At 42.0% G+C, this 19390-nt stretch overlaps 1 protein-coding gene across 1 annotated transcript in view; it reads right to left on the bottom strand.

Annotated features, from left to right (window-relative positions):
- IL16 (interleukin 16) overlaps nucleotides 1-19390 on the bottom strand; it is a 105160-nt gene that overhangs the window by 79854 nt on the left and 5916 nt on the right. Inside the window, exon 2 of the mRNA XM_023510104.1 lies at nucleotides 5070-5482. Within this exon, the coding sequence (XP_023365872.1) occupies nucleotides 5070-5381 (312 nt within the window). The 5' untranslated portion in view covers nucleotides 5382-5482. The remainder of the gene's footprint in view (nucleotides 1-5069; nucleotides 5483-19390) is intronic.

The raw sequence follows: 19390 nt of genomic DNA, 5'->3' as shown, positions 1-19390 counted from the left end.
AGAATCCACAGAGAACTCAAACATATTAGCAAGAAGAGGACAAGTGATCCCATCTCAGGGTGGACAAGGGACTTGAAGAGAAACTTCTCTGAAGAAGACAGGTTAATGGCCTACAGACATATGAAAACATGCTCATCATCCTTAATCATCAGAGAAATGCAAATCAAAACTACTTTGAGATATCATCTAATTCCAGTGAGATTAGCCCACATCACAAAATCCCAAAACCAAAGATGTTGACGTAGATGTGCTAAAAAGGGAACAGTTGTACACTGCTGGTGGGAATGCAAACTAATACATTCCTTTTGGAAAGATGTTTGGAGAACATTTAGAGAATTAAAAATAGACCTGCCATTTGATCCTACAATTCCTCTACTAGGTATATATCCAGAAGACCAAAAATCACTTTATAACAAAGATATTTGTACCAGAATGTTTATTGCAGCCCAATTCATAATTGCTAAGCCATGGAAGAAGCCCAAGTGACCATCGACCCATGAATGGATCAATAAATTGCGGTATATGTACACCATGGAATGTTATGCAGCCTTAAAGAAAGATGGAGACTTTACCTCTTACATGTTTACATGGATGGAGCTGGAATATTCTTCTTAGCAAAGTACCTCAAGAATGGAAGAAAAAGTGTTCAATGTACTCAGTCTTACTGTGAAACCAATTTATGAAAGCTATAACCCAATTATAGACCAGAGGAAAGGGGAGAGAGAGGGGAGGGGAAATGGGAGGATAGGTGGAGGGAGAGTAATTGGTGGGACCACACCTACTGTGTGCATCTTACAAGGGTACATGTGAAATTTGCTAGGTGTAGAATATAAATGTCTTAACACAATAACTAAGAAAATGCTGTGAAGGCTATGTTAACCAGTTTGATGATAATATTTCAGATTGTACATAAAACCAGCACATTGTACCTCATGATTGCATTAATGTGCACAGCTATGATTTAATTAAAAAATATTAATTCCCCTCCTATTCTTCCCCTGCAGGAGAACTTTCCTTAGGAAACTGAATGAGCAAACCATTCAGGTTGGTGGAGGGAACAAGCAGCAGGTTTAATTGTACATATACCTGTCCCCTTCTCCAGACTGAAAGTTCTTTGGGGCTATAGTATCAAATTTGTTTCTTTACCCCCAAAGGGTAGCTCTTCATAGGTACTTGCCCACGTTTGAAGAAACAGAAAAAAATAAGGAAGGAAGAGAAGAAAAAGGGGGGAAGTTTGGGTGAGTCTCAGCTCCATCTGAGTGAGTTTCCTTCCCTTTGGCCTCCACATCCTTCTTAAAGGTCATTGAAAAATACTCTTTCCATTTGAAAAAAGACAATGAGACTGGAGTAGCCAGTGAGTCCCTGTATTCCTCCCTTCAAAGTTCTGAGTCTGATAAATTGAATTGGCCTTTGTTTTTTATTTTAACATTCTTCCTTTAACTCTATTGTTATCCATCCTCCCGGGGTAGAGAGCCCCCCAGAACAAAGGGTCATCAGCACCTTAATGGGCAATGCAGATTCAAATGCTTACGCTGGATTCTGCACATTCGGGTCCATCACTGGCACATTCTAGGCCAGAAATTTACTTAGTCTTTGGCAGTGCCAATCACGATCTACCCAATGAGGCTTTTTTTTTTTTTTAAGTTGCCTGTTTATATAACTTCCTCTTTAATTTTCATCTTAGGCGTTTCTAGAGGAGAGATTGATGTCGCAGGGCCTCATGCCAGATGTTGTTTTGAAATTGATGTAACCATGGCTTTGCTAGAGGCTGAGGAGTCCGCCTGGGCCAACTGAGTCATACCTGGGCGTAGGGCTGCTCTGGTATGGGGAAGCTGGGCAGGAGGCAGCCCAGGACAGGGACTAGGGTGTCCCTGTAAGAATGACAAGTACGTGTGCATCTGTTGGTGTGTGTTATTGAGAATTCTGAGATGCCTCCAGAAAGGATATAGGGACCAGCAGTCCCTTTTTCTTTTTCTTTCTTTTTTTTTTTTAGACATAGTCTCACTCTGTCACGCTGGGAAGAGGACAGTACATCACAGTTCACAATAACCTCAGACTCCTGGGCTCAAGTGATCCTCTTGCCTCAGCCTCCAGAGTAGCTGGGATTATAGGCACCCACAAAAACACCAGCTAAGAATCACAAAGAGACGCAAAGGGGAAGTATGTCCTTGCCCCTCGCAGGCCCCACCTAGCCCACTCCCACCTTGACCACGCCCACTCCCGCCCTTTGGCCCAGCCTCCCTAGCCATTGGCCACTCCCACTCCCGGCCCTTGGCCAGGCCTGCCCATTGCTCAGGACCGATCTCCAGATGCCTGTGTCACTAACCCCAGTGTAAGCTCTTGGAATTCTCCTCTGACTCTTTCTTACCCGCTTCCCTTCACCTAGAATTCTCTCCCATCCGCCCCTGCTTGGTAAAATCATGTACCCTTACGGGAATAAACTCACCTACTTCCTGGTCATTTTTCCATCCCTACTGTTTCCTGCCTAGGATGCTGGCGGTACATCCTTTCCCCCAAATCACTCGAGCCAAACCCTGCAGTTGAAGCTGGCTCCTCTCACTGTGACATTCTGCATCTTTTTTTCAACAAATTCTGCTGGATTACCTAGAAAAGAATACCCCACATGGGCCATTCTCAGCTCTCTACTACTGCCAGCTCAGCCCAAGCCACGACATCTGGCTAGGTGACTGCCAGTGCGCCCTTGGCTGGTCCGCCCACACTCCAGTCTCCACTCAGCTGTCAGAGGGCTCCTTCTAAAACGTAGATGTGGTCATGTAACTCCCTTGCTCAAAAGCCTCCAATGGCTTCCTAGCCTTCTTGGAACAAAATTCCAGGACCTTGCCTTAGTCCTGGCTCTGGCCCATGGCTGCCACCTAGACTTAGAGGATGGCCTCCACCATCCTCTCGTCCTCTTCCCTGGAGTACTGGTCTCCCTGCCACCTCTCAAACACACTGTTTTCTTCACACGTCTTTTGCACATGCTGTTCCCCCTGCCTGGAACGTTTCTGCCCCCATGGTCACATGACTCCTTCCTCCAGTTCATTCAGACCTTTGTCAAATGTCACATCTTTAGAGAAGCTTCCAAATCACCTTTTCAAAAAGGGCAGTAACCCCCCCACCTCTTTTTGTCCCCTAGTACTGCTTAATGTCTCTTCATAGCTCTTTCATCTTATGTCATATATCAAGCTGTTAATATCTCTATCCCACAACCAGAATCACAGCTGCATAAGGTCAGGGGCAGAGTCTGCTCTGCTCACTCACCATGCCTGCCACAGACAGGTGGGTCATAAATATTTGCTGAATGCAGGAAGGGAAGATACTACTCCCAAATATGTGCTCCCTTCTTCCTTAGAGCCTCTTACAGCCATTCTTCACCCCTCTTGGAGGATATTTCTTGCTCTAATTTCTTTTAGGACAGGGACTGAATGGCACACAGTCTCTGGCACACAATAGGCACTCAAGAAATGCTGATGCAATTAAATAGAAGTAAGTGAATAACCAATTCCAGATTATTATCTGCTGGGCTCATGAAATAATTTTTGAATTTCATTTATCTGAGCTGTAATCTAGATAAGTTCATATTGTATGGCTCGGCGCCTATAGCTCAACTGGCTAAGGCGCCAGCCACGTACACCTAAGGTGGCGGGTTCGAATCCCCAGCCCGGACCCGCCAAACAACAATGATGGCTGCAACCAAAAAATAGCGGGGCGTTGTGGCGGGCGCCTGTGGTCCCAGCTACTTGGGAGGCGGAGGCAGGAGACTCGCTTGAGCCCAGGAGTTGGAGGTTGCTGTGAGCTGTAATGCCACAGCACTCTACCCAGGGGGACAGCTTGAGGCTCTGTCTCAAAAAAAAAAAAAAAAATAAAAAAAAAAAAAAAAAAAAATAAATAAATAAATAAATAAATAAATTTATTTGACTATCAGTTGATGGCTGTATATTTTTCACATTATTCATGGCAGAGCGGGAGCCTAGCCAGCCTCCCACAAACCCATCAGGCTGCTGGCTTCTCCTTCTACTCTTTCAGTTGAACTCAGCACATATCAATAGAAGTCACATCATGGGTGACAGAGTAGCCTGGACTGGATGGGGCCCTTAAGAATACTGTTTGTGTATGGAGCTATCAATAGGGGGCCTGATCCCCTAACATACTATACAACATTATATCATAATATTTGTTAAGTAAGTGTTAACTAGTGGTTTTCCTCCTGAAAGAGACAAGTTGTACAGAGGTATTAGACCCCTTGCAAAGGTGCTGAGGTGCCTTCCCTGTGGCTTGGCAGTAGGCTGTGGAAGAAAAGCCTCAAGGCTGGCCCATCACTGAGTGAGCAGTCCAACTCCAAGGCTCAGCACCATTTGGACTCAAGAAATCCCAAATTTGATAGGAAATTAGTTTGAGAGGAAAATCCTTTAATCAGCCTAGGTCTCATGGTACCCTGCAATATCCCTCTCAGTATGATGACAAAAAATGAAATATGCTATAACAAAAAAGAAAACATTCTGAATTTGGGTAAGGTTCCTAAATACTACCTCAGTCCCCCCACACACTCATGTGTGGCTGCACTTATCACCTTTAGCATCCACACCTATGATGACACTAACAAAGGACGCCTGCAATATGTTCATAGTCAGCATTTAGGGAGCAACCTCCCTCATCCTATTACTCCTTACCCTGCTTGCCATAGGCCTTCTCCTCTGTCCAGGCCCAATAAGTCTACAAGGCAGGTGTGATTTAACTTGCTTATTACAATGCCCAACAGTGCCTTTCTAAAGATGAGAACTTCCCAGAGACTACTGCATCTGACATTTTCCATTAGGGATCAACGTTCAGTTTACCTTAACTGACATGGTACCTCCCTGAATCTCTCAAGCAAAAGTGTTAACCGAATCTGATTCAGTACTATTCTTATTGTTACAGTTGCAGTGGGCTCTTCTTCAGCTTCTTCCTTGCTCTTATTCAGAATTATGACTCTGTAGCTTCCTGACATTTAAGTAAATGGATTCAGACATTAATTCACAGCACCAGCAAGCAGCTGCACGTTCTTTCAGCCCCACAGATCCTGGGCATACCTTCATGAAGAAGAGCTTCCTACAGTTCTTGCCTCGATCACTCCCAGCTGCTTGAGGTTGAGCAGCCTCAGAAAACAGTGCTAGGTCAGGAATGCTGCTGGGCCCAGCCTCCGACGTGTCTGCCAGCTGCACAGATGAGTGGAAAATTCCCTCCTTGCCCTGGGCCAGGGAAATCTCAAAGGGATCAGGATATTTCTCATCAGGGCTAGAGCCATCATCACTGGTCCTAGCATTACAGAGCATCAGGGACCGAGAGATGGACCGGAATTTTGCAGATTTTCTGCTCTTTCCAGAGCGGCTGTGTGACTCCATCCTCAGCGAGGAAGTGAAGCTGCCTCTCTTCCTCTCCTGGTCTCTGGCCCTTGGCTGACGGGTGGCAACTGGAATGGGCTTAGCAGCCACTTCATGAGTCCCTGGAGGAAAAAGGAAATGGGGAGAAGCAATGTGACTTGGTGCTCACAAGTGGAGCTGGACATGAGTCCTGGATCTGAGCCATGGGTGCCCGGTGCTCATGAAGCAGGATAGATGGACAGGTCATTGTTCCAGGTCACTGGCCCTCCAAGTTTGCCAGCCATATGGGGCTCAGTTAACCCAAATGGTTAATACTCACTCCACTCCCAGGATTCTGGAAACCTAGTCCCAGAGCTTCTCTTGTCCAAACTCTCATTCTGCAGACACGGAAACTGAAGTGCAGAGAGGGGAGTATAAACTCAAGGTGCTGGCTGAGGAGCCAGTAATCAGAGTCACAAGAGTAAGTTTAAGGATCAGAGGGACCAATGTTTTGTGAGGTTTTTAGAGCTGGAAGCCATTCTTCAAACAAAAGTTTGCAGGGAGGTTCAGCCTGTAACAGAAAAGCTAAGCTCCACCTGTCTGGGCCCTGTCCCACCTTGGGTAACTGCCACAGCATCTCCAGAGGAACCCCAGTACCCACAGTGCTCAGGCTGAACGCCTCTGACATCCATCTGTGTTCTGCATTTGCAGATGATAAGCCTGCGAGTGGGAAAGTTGGGAGTCTCTCCTAACATCGATCTGCCAGAGACCGTGTGAACCTAAAACAAGGTGAAGCTTGGCAAGTGCCTGCTCCAGGGCTGAGCACATGATAGGCTCTTCGCAAATGTGTGTGCCAAGGTTAACCCTGGCCAGAATCATAGCCAGCCTAGGGGCTCCTGCTCTATAACCTGTTGTCACTGGATCAAACCCTCACAGCCCAAGGGACCAAAAGGCTGGGTTTCCCACAGCATCACTCTCAGCCTGGCTCAGCTCCACCAAGAGGCGCCTCCATGGATTCAGTTTCCACAAGGCAGGTGGCGAAAAGGGGCCCTGATGCTGGATCCAAAGAAGTTCTGAGATGGGCCCAAGCCACAAAACAAAACCTGCTGCCAGAATAGCAAACTGTGGCCACTCTTGGCCACTGGAGCTGCTGCTTGTGCACATCCAGTCCTGAATAAGGACAAGCAGAGACCTTCCAAAATCATATTACATTGAAACCCTTTCACACATCCCTCCAAAAAAGAGTGTCTTATTAAAAGAACATTATCTTTCTAACACTCAAACTGTACAAATTTATTACTTTCTGTATTGGCCCTTTAGTTTCATCAATTTATTCACCAATGTCTACAGCAACAAATAGCAATGAGTGAACTAAAATCAACGAACATTTGAAGCCTACAATATACCAGGCGCTATGCTTGATGTTTTAGTGTAAATTAGCTCAGTATTGGTCCATTTCATCAAACATCTCAAATGGTAGTAAAACCCCAACCACAAATGAATCAAACCCTCTAGAGAGTTCCACACCTGGATGTGAGCCTCCAAACCCTGAGGAGACACTTTCAATCCAGCCACCAACTTGGCCTCCTGCTCTGCACAAGGTAGAGATGCTGTTACATAATTAACTTGATCACAGACTGCTAAAAATGTCTACTTCAAAGTTTCACTCTTATGTGTTGGGTACTGTCCTAATTGCTTTACTATCTGGTTCTCACAAACTCTATCATAGGCTCCATCAGTACCCTTGTTTTACAGAATAGATGACTGAGGTACAGAGAGGTTGAGTGACTTTCTCAAGATCACACAGCTAGAAGGCAGTGAACACAAGCACACCATGCAGTCTGACCCCTCCACATTGTCATTGACTGTCCCCTCTCTCTCTCACTTTGAACCTCAGTCTCGTCCTCTGTTCTAGATCTTTCCCTCAGCATGTAGAAACACTTAAACCTTTTCTGTCTTTCAAAAGCTGTCTGTTGGCTCCATGTCCTACCCTTGTCACCTGCCTTTCTTTTGTCCCTTTCACATCTTCTCCAGCAAATGCCCTGCACTCCACACTTCTCTCCTCATGTTGACCTACTCTTTGAGCGTCAGCCCAGACTCTGAATCCATCCCTAAAGCCACCGAGACTCTGTTTTATCATTTCTGCCTTTTATGTGCCCCAAAGCTGTGAACCTAAACCTCAGAGGATATTACCAGCTTGGTTAAAACCTGACGCATTTTGAGAGAATTTGTTAACCAGTATATCACTGGTTAAATCAATTGGTCAAAGAAAACATAAGAGTTCAAGTTTTTACAGTGTTTTTTTTTCTCTTACTACTGTCTTTACTTCCAGATGTCACCTTTCTAATATAAATTAGAACTTCTCTCCCTCTGCTGTGAGCTGTCACACCACGGCACTCTACCCAGGGCAACTTAAAAAACATAAAAGTTAGCTGGGCATGGTGTCATGTACCTGTAGCCCCAAGTACTTGGGAAGCTCAGGAAGCAAGATCACTTGAACCCAGGAGTTTGAGATTGCAATGAGCCATGTCACCACTACACTCTAGCCCGGGCTACAGACCTGACTCAAAAAAGAAGAAAAAAATAAAAACAATTCTAAAACTTATATGGCACCAAAGTAGCCCAGATAGCCCAAACAGCCCTACACAAAAAGAACAAATCTGAAGGCATCACATTACCCAACTTTAAATTATACTACAAGGCTGTAGTAACCAAAACAGCAATGGTAATGGAGTAGTACTTTTATAATAGACACACAGATCAATAGGACAGAATAAAAATTTTAGAAATAAAACCATGTACCTACAACCAGTTGACCTTCAAAAGAATAGATAATAACATACACTGGAGAAAGGATAGCATAGTCACTAAATGGTACTGGGAAAATTGGATAACCACAGAAGCATGAAACTGGATCCATATATCTCACCATATACAAAATTTAATCCAAGATGGAGTAAAGACTTAAATGTAAGACTGGAAAGCATAAAAATCCTAGGAGACCTAGGAAAAACTCTTCTGGACATGGGTCTAAGCAAATAATTTATGACTAAGACCACAAAAGCAAGTGCAAAAAAAGCAAAATTAGACAAATGGGACTTAATTAAACTAAAAAGCTTCTGCACAGTGAAAGAGTAAATAATTAACCTATAGAATGGGAGAAAAAATTTGCAAACAACAAAAGACTAATACTCCAAATCTACAAGGAACTCAAACAACTCAGCAAAAAAACAAACAAACAAACAAACAATCCCATTAAAAAATGGGCGTTTTTCAAAAGAAGATATATGACCAACAAACATGAAAAAAAAGTTTCCATAGCACTAATCATCAGAGAAGTGCAAATTAAAACCATAATGAGATACCATCTCACTCCACCTAGAATGGCCATTACTAAGAAGTCAAAAAAGAAGCTGTTTCATGGCTGTACCATGGTGGCTCATGCCTGTAATCCCAGCACTTTGCAAGGCTGAGATAGGAGGATCACTTAAGGCCAGAAGTTCAGGACCAACATAGGCAAAACAGTAAGACCCCTATCTGTATAAATAAATAAATAAATAAAGTGTCATAAAGCAATAGATGTTCACATAGATGCAGTGAAAAAGGAATACTGCTGGTGAGAACGTAAATTAGTACAGCCTCCATGGTGATCAATATGGAGATGTCTCAAAGAACTAAAAGTAGATCCACCGTTTGATCCTACTATCTACCCAAGGGAAAAGGAGTCATTATATCAAGAAAACCTGCATTTGTATGTTTGTCACAGCACAGTTCACAATAGCAAAGACAAGGAGTCAACCTAAATGTCCAGCAAGTAACCGGTAAAGAAAACTTCTCATACACACACAGCAGGAAGTACTATAAAGCCATAAGAAATAATGTCTTTTGCAGCAACTTGGATGGAACTAGAGGCCATTCTCTCAAGCAAAATAACACAGAAACAGAAAAACAAAGGCTGCATGTTTTCACTTATAAGTGGGAACTAAGCTATGGCTATACAAGGATAACCAGGGCACTATGATCAACACTGGAAACCAAAAACCAGGGAGGGTGGGAGGTGGTGAGAGGTGAAAAATTTCCTATGAGATACAATGAACACCTTTTGGGTGATGGGTATAAAAGCCTAGACTTCATCACTATACAATATATACATGTAATGGAATTCAATTTGTACCCCTAAATCTATTAAAAGAAAAAAAAAGACCTAACATTGCAGGGTAGAGTGATGGCACTGAAGCTTCCGTCTGGTGTTTAATTAAACTATAACATGGTAAAAGAAACTAAGCATCTGTAAAATTATAAGTTTAAAAAAAACGGGCTGGGTGAGGTGGCTCAGGCCTGAAATCCTAGTGCTCTGGGAGGTCCAGGTGGGAGGATCACTTGCTATCAGGAGTTTAAGACCAGCTTGAGCAAGAGTGAGAGTGAGACCCTGTCTTTACTAAAAATATAAAAAATTAGACAGGCGTTGTGGTGGGCACCTTTAGTCTCATCTACTTGGGAGACTGAGGCAGAAGGGTCCTTTAAGCCCAGAAGTTTGAGGTTGCTGCGAGGTCAGCTGAGGCTATGGCACCCTAGCCCAGGAGACAGAGTGAGATTGTCTTAAAAAAAAAAAAAAGGCCTTCTGTATCTTTGCTGGTGCTAAAGAGGTAAAATATACATTTGGAATTGCTGAAGTCCACCATGTTTTACTCTACAGGGCTGCCGAAGAGGGTAAATCAATATAGACAGTGCAGGACTCAAAAAGGGAAAAGAGAGGAAGAGAAAGAAGAAAAGGAGGCCAGAGAGAAAACGAGAAAAAAAAATGAATCCTAGTGTTAGCTTAAAAGCATCTAGATCCAGCCATACCTAAGGCCACCCACACCCATCTATGCAGCCTGCAAACCAGTAGATAACTTCCTTTTGCTTTAAAAGAAAAAAAAAAATCCTCCTGAAATAGTGGTTCTTCTCTCTGCTGCTGCTGCTCCTGGTGGTGGCATAAAATATGGAAAACAGTGACACCCAAGGACCAAGAAGGCTTTTGAAACTGCCTCTTATCCCACGGCACGCCTAGGGGAGGAGCTAGTTCCCCCAGTCCAGGCCTGGCTCTTCCGGACTCTCAGTGCCAGGCTTTGCTACAACAGCCCCTTGCATTCTCATGCCATCAAGTATTGCCACCATCCGCATGGGCTCTTGAAATGCAGACCAGATTCCCTTTCCCCACCATCTCCTTTCCCAACCTACAGTAATGGTCCCAGCAATGGTGAGGTCCCTCAGTGGGTATTTTCCAGAGTTAAGAGTATTTGAGGTCCCTTAGAGCTGGGTGTGTGGCTGTGCGCTTTACTCAGTGGTGCAAAATTGGCTGCACGTAGGAATCAAATTCCTTGGTGGAAACCGTGCTAATCCCAGTGGGCCATTCGCATGAATGTCTGGTGAATACTGTCTCAGCTTTGAAAAACAAGCTTTTCTCAAGGGAACCACCACTTCCGTGGCCTGGGTTCTCACATGGCATGGGAGGGGCCATGGAATAGGATTTGGCAATGTACCAAGAGCAAGGCATTAACCCTTTGGTTAGAGCAAAGACAATTGTCAGAATGAGCCTGGTCATTATGGAAGATGCAGAAGAGAGAGAAGCATCACAGAAGGGCTGCAGTGGGCCCGCCAGAACTGAACTTCTGCGGGAGACTGCCTTCTCTCCGGGGCTGGCACCAAGAGAGAAAAGAGACGGAGTAACTGGAAACACAGCACCGTGATCACATGGTTCAGCTTAGCTTTGGTAATTGAGCTCAGAACACTGGAACCAGCTATTCCTCCCTAATGGAACCAAGTGTCAGCAGAGCTTGGGGGCAGGCCCGCACCACTCCTCCAGTCCAGATGCCTTCAAGAGGTTGGGACTAATGAGCTTTCCCTGATTTTTCCCCAGGCTCCATGACAACTTGCCAAGGTCTTGCCAGATTTCCTCTGCGCCTGGTGGATCCCCCTCAAGACAGCTTTGTGGGTCTTCTCCAGAGGCTTCTGGGGCAAGCAAAAGGAAGGTTTCCAACATGGCTAAGCTAGTGGGATCAGCTACTTTCACTTCCCAGCAGAAAAAAATTTAAAGGACCTGCTTTTCCCTAGAAAACCACTCTCTGCCTCCCTGGAGTCTCCCCCGCCCCCGACACCCCCCAAAAGAAAACTGTGATGGTATCTGTTCTGTACTCATGTCTTCCACAGAATGCCAGGGCTGGAAGAGTCTCCCCACCGTACCGTGCATGAGAACGCACAGTGATTCAGTGCGTGTGTTGACACGGCAGAGCTATCATCGGCACAGAAAATGCAAAGGCACAAGATAAAGCTGAATTGCAGAGAAATGGGTGATTCTTCCTCTTTAAAGGAGTTTGGAAAACTTCCAAAATGTGTGCTGGAAGCATGGTCAGTAAATGTGTCCCTCCCTCCCTTCCTTCCTTCCCTCCTCCCTTCCTTCCTTTCCACTTCTTTTCATTCAGCAGGCGCTTGTAGAGAATCTGTTTCGTGGCTGTTACGGTGACAGGCAAAGCTGACCTCCCAGAGGGAAGGCCACAGTATTTCCATCTGGATAAAATACACTTCACTCACTGGAGAACTCTGAGAGGTGAATAACCATGTGGAGAAAGGGGACTTGTCAATAAAATGTGTTTCAAATTCCTGAATCCTCCAGCAGTGCTCTATATCAAAGGCAATTTTTAAAGTTCGGTCACTCCAGCCTAGGGGGTAATTTTTCACTTAAAATAGAGAATGACTCAGTGACAAGAAATGAAGGGAAGAAATTTATGGTTCTTCTCTTTCTAAAGGAGCGACGGGACCTGGTTCTGTGTGCGTCTCTATCCACTCTACCAGGACTGGAAAGTCGGGGCTTGGCGCCTCTGGGCTGCAGTTTCCAATGGGGAAGATGAGCAGCTTGTGTTAAAGTTAGTTTTACACGTGTCTCTTTCTTCTGCTACACTATTCCCTCTTGGGGAGAAATAACTGTAGATATGTCATTAATTTTTTGTCCCCATAACTTTGCTGTTGCTTGGTACAGAGTAAGGCTCTTTGTGTTCAATAAATGAATGTCAAAGGAGCAAAGACTCCTGCCAACTGACTTTTCCTGCACCAACATAACACAGAAATATTCCCAAGGAAACCATCCCATCTAGGATCCCAGAATGAAGGACCCAGAATGAAGGAGTCCAGGTAATCAACTGACATCACAGAAACAAGAATCTCAGCGGGCTGACCTCAGAGTAGAAGAAATTCAGAGCCCTCCAAAAAGACTTTGTGGGTGCTGCTCCTCAGAAAAGTCCTCACAACCGCAAGAGAGGACTGCTCTGGGCCACTGCTCTTTCAGCATCCCAATAGGTGATCTGACCCATCAGTGCACAGTGCGGCTGGAGCATGGGATGATCACAGTGAGACCCAGGCCCTAGGATGCAGGATCAATCAGGACAGGGACGTCCCCCTCAGTGTGGGTTACCTCCAAGATGGCAAAGGCTAAATATGTAACTGATCTCAAGACACATCTAGATCAATAAAGGTACGTCCACCCATCATTGTTCTGGAGAGAATGGCTCATTCCTCAGGAAATCCCAAGCCCTAGAGCAGGGCTTCACCATGGGAGTCTCTCTATCAGCATCCTTGCAGGATGACGGAGCAGTATCAGAATGCACACAGGCCGTCCTCTCAGCACTGTCTGTAACTGCGAGGAGGGGGAAGCAGAAGGCCAAGTCTGCTGCTTAAGGCCTTAGACCAGGGTCTTCCAACCTTTTTTATCTCACAGCACACTTGAACCTATAGTTAAACTTCCACAGTACATTTAAATTATGTTGAGCAAAAATAAGAGAAAAAAAAAGAATATACTTAATGAGCTTGGAACTTCTTTCAAAAATAATTTAATTAATGATCTTTAAAACTTTTTGAGGCTTACTGGTTAAAAATCACTGGCTTTGACTCTGGAATTGACCTTGATCCGTACACCACATCTGCCGCATACCATCTGTGCCCCTTGAGCAAAGAATTCAACACCTTTATGGCTTAGTCAGTCCCCATAAAACAGAAATGACAATGCCAACCACTGTGAGGATTCAAGAAAATACAGTAGAGCCTCTGTGAGGTGACTGTGACAAACTGGTCAACACATGGAGGTGGTCAACATAAGGACCTAGGTCTGCTGTGCTGGTACGTGCACGTGGTGCCTGTCCACTCTGTGAAAATTAGGTCCACTTAAGGTCAATGTAAGGAGGTGGTCAGCTGGGGAGGTGCTACTACAATTCTGACAAGTACTCAGGTGATTGCCTCACACAGTATGTACTAAAAAAAAAGTTTGCTCAAAAATAATAAGAGTGGACACAACCTAAAAGTACATCAATGTGAGACTTTGTTGTATCTTGTTAGGGTGCATTCATACGATGGGATACTCTGCTGCCAACACGATAGAATAGGTCTACAGACATAGACGTGGAATGAGGCCGGCGATACAGTCTGAAGCTAAGAAATATCATGTAATAGCTGTGCACGCTAGTTTTATTTACATGAAAAAAAACCCCAAACTGTTACTAATGTCTTAGAAGGTGCAGGCAGGCGCTGGGGGTGTATTTACAATGGGCCTTTCCCCTCTTACACTTAGTTTCTTTTTTACAACAATAATGTATCACGGTTATGGTGAGAAAAGTTAAGATTTTCTATTTGGGGGAACAAAATAAAAATTGATACCCAGTTTTTTCCTACTAGTATAATACTTCTGAAATAACTTTCTCAGTTTCTAAAATATCTGGTAGGAAGTTGGGTTGAGATTACCCTACACTTATAAACGAATTTGGGGAGAAATTCCTCCCATGCATGAGCTTTTTAAAAATCATTGTTTTGTTTTTATGTTTATTCAAATTTTCTTTTCAGACCTTCAATCGAATTTTATATAAATTTAGAATATATAAAATTTAGATTAAATTTGATATTCTTCTTTATATAGGCTCTAAATATCTCTAATTATTCTCATCTATGAAAATTTTTGTTTCTAGTCTGAATTGAATTATTTGTAAGACATAACTTCTAACTGCTTATTATTCCTTCCTTATATACACACAAGTTCTGAGTGACACATGTTTATTTCATAACTGGCAATCTTACAGCTCTCCTGTTCATTCTAATAACTATTCAGCTTTGAGTTTTCACTCATATAATCTCTAAACATTAATAAATTTGCTTCATTTAAAAATATTTGTATCACTGATTTCATTTTATTTTCTAAGTTTACTGACTAAAGTTTCTAGAACATTAGTAAGTAATGACAATAATGCAAGATGCCCATGTATTTTTCCAGACACCAGTGGAAATTATTCAGCAGTCTCTAGCTAGTATCTAGGATAATAACAGCTACATTAAGAAAAAATAATAAATGTTTTGACACAATGACTATGCAAATGACATGAAATTTATGTGAACCAGCTTGATGAAAGTATTTCAAAATGTACATGAAAACACTACACTGTACCCCATGTTTGCATTAATGTATACAGCTATCATTTAATAAAAAAAAATAATAATTTGGGAGGGGTTTGTTTGTTTTGTTTTTGTTTTATTTGAGACAGAGTCTCATTCTGTCACCCTGGGTAGAGTGCAGTGGTGTCATCATCACTCACAGCAAACTCAGTCTTGGGCTCAAGTTATCCTCCTGCCTTAGCCTCCCAAATAGCTGGGACTATAGGCACCCACCACAACTCCTGGCTAATTTTGCTATTCTTTTTTTTTTTTTTTAATTTTGCTATTCTTAGTAGAGATGGGGTCTCACTCTTGCTTAGGCTGGTCTCTAACTCCTGAGCTCAAGGGATGTTCCTGCCTCGACTTCCTAGAGTGCTGGTACGAGCCAACATAACTGGCCAAGACTTTTTTTATCACCGTAAGGAAATACATTTTACTAACTGCAACTTTAGGAGCCTTTTCAAACAACCAAGAATGAATTGTTTATTAAATGCTTTTTAGCTCTTTAGCACTGTTATGCCTCTTTCCTCTTTTAATTTGTCAAAGTGAAGAAGTATATTAATAGCTTTCTTACAATTGAGCCACTTACATTGTTTTACGCCCCATTTAATCCCAGGGTGCACCTCTTTTAATAGAAAACTGGTTTTACTTTGCTAATATCTTATTAGGATTTTTGTATCTACATGTATGTTCACAAATAGAAATAGTCTATCATTGTATTTTGGACCATCTTAGGTTTTGCTAGCTTCATAAAAGGAACAATGAGAAACTGGACATCTCTTCCCACTTTCCAAAATAGTTTAATAGCTGTACACAGTTACAGCTAGCCCAGAAAGGCTTGAACTATTTTTTCCATAAAATCTTTTGGTCCTGGATTGCTTTTAGGTAGTTCTTTGAAACTTTTTCCATTACTTCCTTGGTTATTGGTCTATTCAATTTTTTAAATCTTTTTCTTTGGTAATACTTACATTGTCGTAAAAGTACCCTTTCATCCAAATTTTCAAATGTATTCATATAGAATATTAACACTACTAATATTAAGTTCCCTCCAATCCAGCGCAGATTCACAATTTTTCAAATGTTCCTGGAACTCTATGCTTGTGGTCTGTCTCCCCTGACCAGTGTTTCTGTTGGCCTCTTTCTTTATCTTCACTGAAAAGTATCAACTCTATGGTCCTTTCAAAGAACTTCTTAGAAGTGGTGAAAACATCTACTGCTCTTTTGAGTTTTGCTTCCCAGTGTATTTATTTCTGCTTCAATTACGTTTTCCCTTCCTGTTTTTGTTTATATTCTTTTTATTCTTTTTTTCTACCTTCAAGAGTTTAAGAAATTAGGTCTGGCACAATGGCTCTTGCCTGTAATCCAGCACTTTGGAAGGCTGAGGCAAGAGGATCACTTGAGGCCAGGAGTTCCAGACCAGCCTGGGCAATACAGTGAGATCTCGTCTCTACAAAAATTAAAAAATCAGTCAATCATGGTGGCAGGCGTCTAGGAGGGGCTGAAGCAGGAGGATCACTTAAACCCAGGAGTTTGAGGTTGCTGTGAGCTATGATGTTGCCTCGGCACTCTGGCCCAGGTTATAGAATGTGACCCTGTCTCCAAAAAAATACATTGTTACTATTTAGTTCCTCAAATCCATTCTTTCCATTTTAGAAATGATGGCATATTTTGCAGTGGTTACATGCTCTGATTTTAAAACCCAAGTAGACATAGGTTTCAATCCTAAACCAATTATTTACTGTATCTAACTTTGAAAGATCTGCTTAACCTTTTTGTGACTCAGGTTTTGGGGGATTTTTTTTTAATCTGTAAAATTAGGATAATTATAGTAGCCACTTCCTAGAAATTTTGTAACAATAAATTGTAATATTAGGTGTTTATTATTGCCATTACTGTCATCATCATTATATTCTTTAAGGCCAGAAATTCTCTTCTGAATATCCTTCTGGCCACAACCCATGAATTTTGAAATATGATGTTCTAATTTGGTTGTTTTAGAAATGGTCTGTAATTGCAGTTTTGATTTCCAGTGTAAATTCAGTTCTCCAGAAGATTTCTGTTGTTATTGTAAATTTCATATGGTTAGATTTTCCAGATTTAGTCCTGTTGTTCTTGCAATTTTTTATTAGAGAATTCCAATTTAATTGCATTGTAGCCAGAGGATGTGTCTTGGATGTTTTTATTTGTTGGAATAAGTTGAGGTTTACTCTGTATACCAGAATGTGATGTGACTTTTAAGTGCCATAAGTGTTTGATGCACATTTGAAAAGCATGATTAATCTCTTTTTGGAATTTCAACGATGTCTACATTCAAATGTGCTGTTAAAATACAGACATACATAACATACAGTTAACAAAGGACAGCATACCAACAGATGGTGCTCCCATAAGATGACCAGACTGTATTTTTACTGTACTTTTCTATGTTCTGGTAAGTTTAGATATACAGTGACCACTGGGTTACAGTTGCCTACAGAATTCTGTACTATAATATGCGGTAAGTTTTGCAGCCTGGAAGAAATGAACTATGCCATGTAGCCTATGTGTGTAATAGGCTGTACCCTGAAGGTCTGTGTAACACACTCCAGGATATTCCACAGCTGCTGAGTCACCTGACGACACATTGCTCAGAACTTAGCTCCTTCATTAAGCGACATGTGGCTGCACATACGTGCAAATGCGTATTTCGTCTTGTAAGTCAGATAATTCAAAACTCAAGCTCTTTATGTATATTTTGTCTAATTAATCTGAACACTCTTATAGTGGAATGCATTGAAATTGGACACCTTATTGGTAGTATATTTCCAAAACTGTGTTGTTTTACATATTCTAATGCTTTTATTGGTTACACACAGTTTTCTGATTTTCACTGAATAGTCCCTCTTTTAATCATTTTGTAAAAAGTACTTCTTGATCTGTTTTGTAATTGCCTCAATTTTTTTTTGTTTATTTTTAAAATTAACATTAGTTCTCACTTTTTTTTTTTTTTTTTTTTTTTGCAGTTTTTGGCTGGGACTGGTTTGAAACCGCCACCTCTGGTATCTGGGGCTGATGCCCTACTCCTTTGAGCCACAGGCACCACCCACATCTCACTTTCTTTAAATCTGCATTTATGCAGCACTTTTCATTTTTTATTTTTAACTTTATGTAAGCTGGTTTTAAGTGTGTCTCTTGAAAGTGGGATATAATGGGACAGGGGGAGAGTTTGTTTCTTTAAATTTTTTTTATTAGACTTGAGAAATTTTATTTGTTTATTTATTTATTTATTGTTGAGGATTCCTTGAGGGTACAAAGAACCAAGTTACATTGATTGCATTTGTTTGGTAAAGTCTCTCTTACAATTGTATGCTGCTTCTTTAAATTTTTATTTGTTTCCCTTTTGGGAACTAAATCTGAAACGTTCCTTTATTTTAATATACAACCTTATTCTGGACCTTGATTGTACCTGACATGTATCTGACATGTTTTATTTTGCTTTCTGATTATAGCTCCTTATTTTTTCCTTCTCTTGCTTTCTGGTTAAGTTATTCATGCATTATTTTATTTCTTAATGAATCAAAGATTAGACATTTTATTTTATACTACCGGTAGAATTTTTGAAGGTGATGTGAGTTTATATTTTTCCTCTTTAACCATTCCAAGAATGACACATGGGTATTCCCTATGCAAGGTGAAATCTTAGGAATACTCAGAGAAATTGGTTATTTGGGGGACATTATATATAATCTCTTTCAAAATTGTTTTCATAATAATTTAAAAGGAGGTGGCAGGAAGATCTCTTGGGCTCAGGAATTCAGGACTAGCCATCTATACCAAAAAATAGAAAAAAGGAAATTAGCCCGGTGTTGTGGCTGGTACTTGTAGGAGCTGAGGCAGGAGGATCACGTGAACCCAGGAGTTTGAGGTTGCTGAGAGCCAGGCCAATGCCACAGTACTCTAGCCTGGGCAGCAGAGTGAGACACTGTCTCAAAAACAAACAAACAACAACAACAACAAAATGATTAACTTCAAGTTAGCCTTGCTTTGTGGCCCAAATGTCAATTCTTTCATCTTCATGGCTGCCCCCTGAGCCTCTCCAAACTATTACTCTGCCCCACCATGAACTCCATTTTTTATGTGGCCAGAGAGCATCCTTGTGAGTAAGGATAACTGCATTTAATAGGTATTCTGCATCGATAAACCTGCTCAGTCCCCTGAATGTCCCATGCACTTCTAGACTTGCAGATTCTCTTCTGCCCTTGATGATGACAAATTTTCATCACTTTTCAGAACCCATTTTTAAATAACGCTTCTTTAAAATAAAATAATGATGATCAATGAATTTAAAAAATAAAAGAAATCACACATTCCTATCCAGGCCTGCAATGGTGCTTGTGCTCTGAGCAGGTTCTTCCCCCAGCACAGTTTTCACCTGACCCCACCGCGGTGGCTTATGTCACCAGTGGTCATGTCTAAAGAACTCTAAGCTCCTTGAGGGCAGATGGGTGTCTAACATATTCAGGCCTGGCTCAGAGGGTGGTCCTCATCAACTGCTCACTAAAGATTTGTTGAATGCCTGAGGATGACTGCATTTAATGGCTAAAGGTATTCTCTGGCCACATAAA

This window comes from Otolemur garnettii, unplaced genomic scaffold (genome assembly GCF_000181295.1).
Source record: "Otolemur garnettii isolate 467f Iridium unplaced genomic scaffold, OtoGar3 scaffold00011, whole genome shotgun sequence".
NCBI classification, from domain to species: domain Eukaryota; kingdom Metazoa; phylum Chordata; class Mammalia; order Primates; family Galagidae; genus Otolemur; species Otolemur garnettii.
The sequence above is the reverse complement of the archived record's forward strand: the minus strand, read 5'-3'. Positions and strand labels throughout refer to the sequence as shown.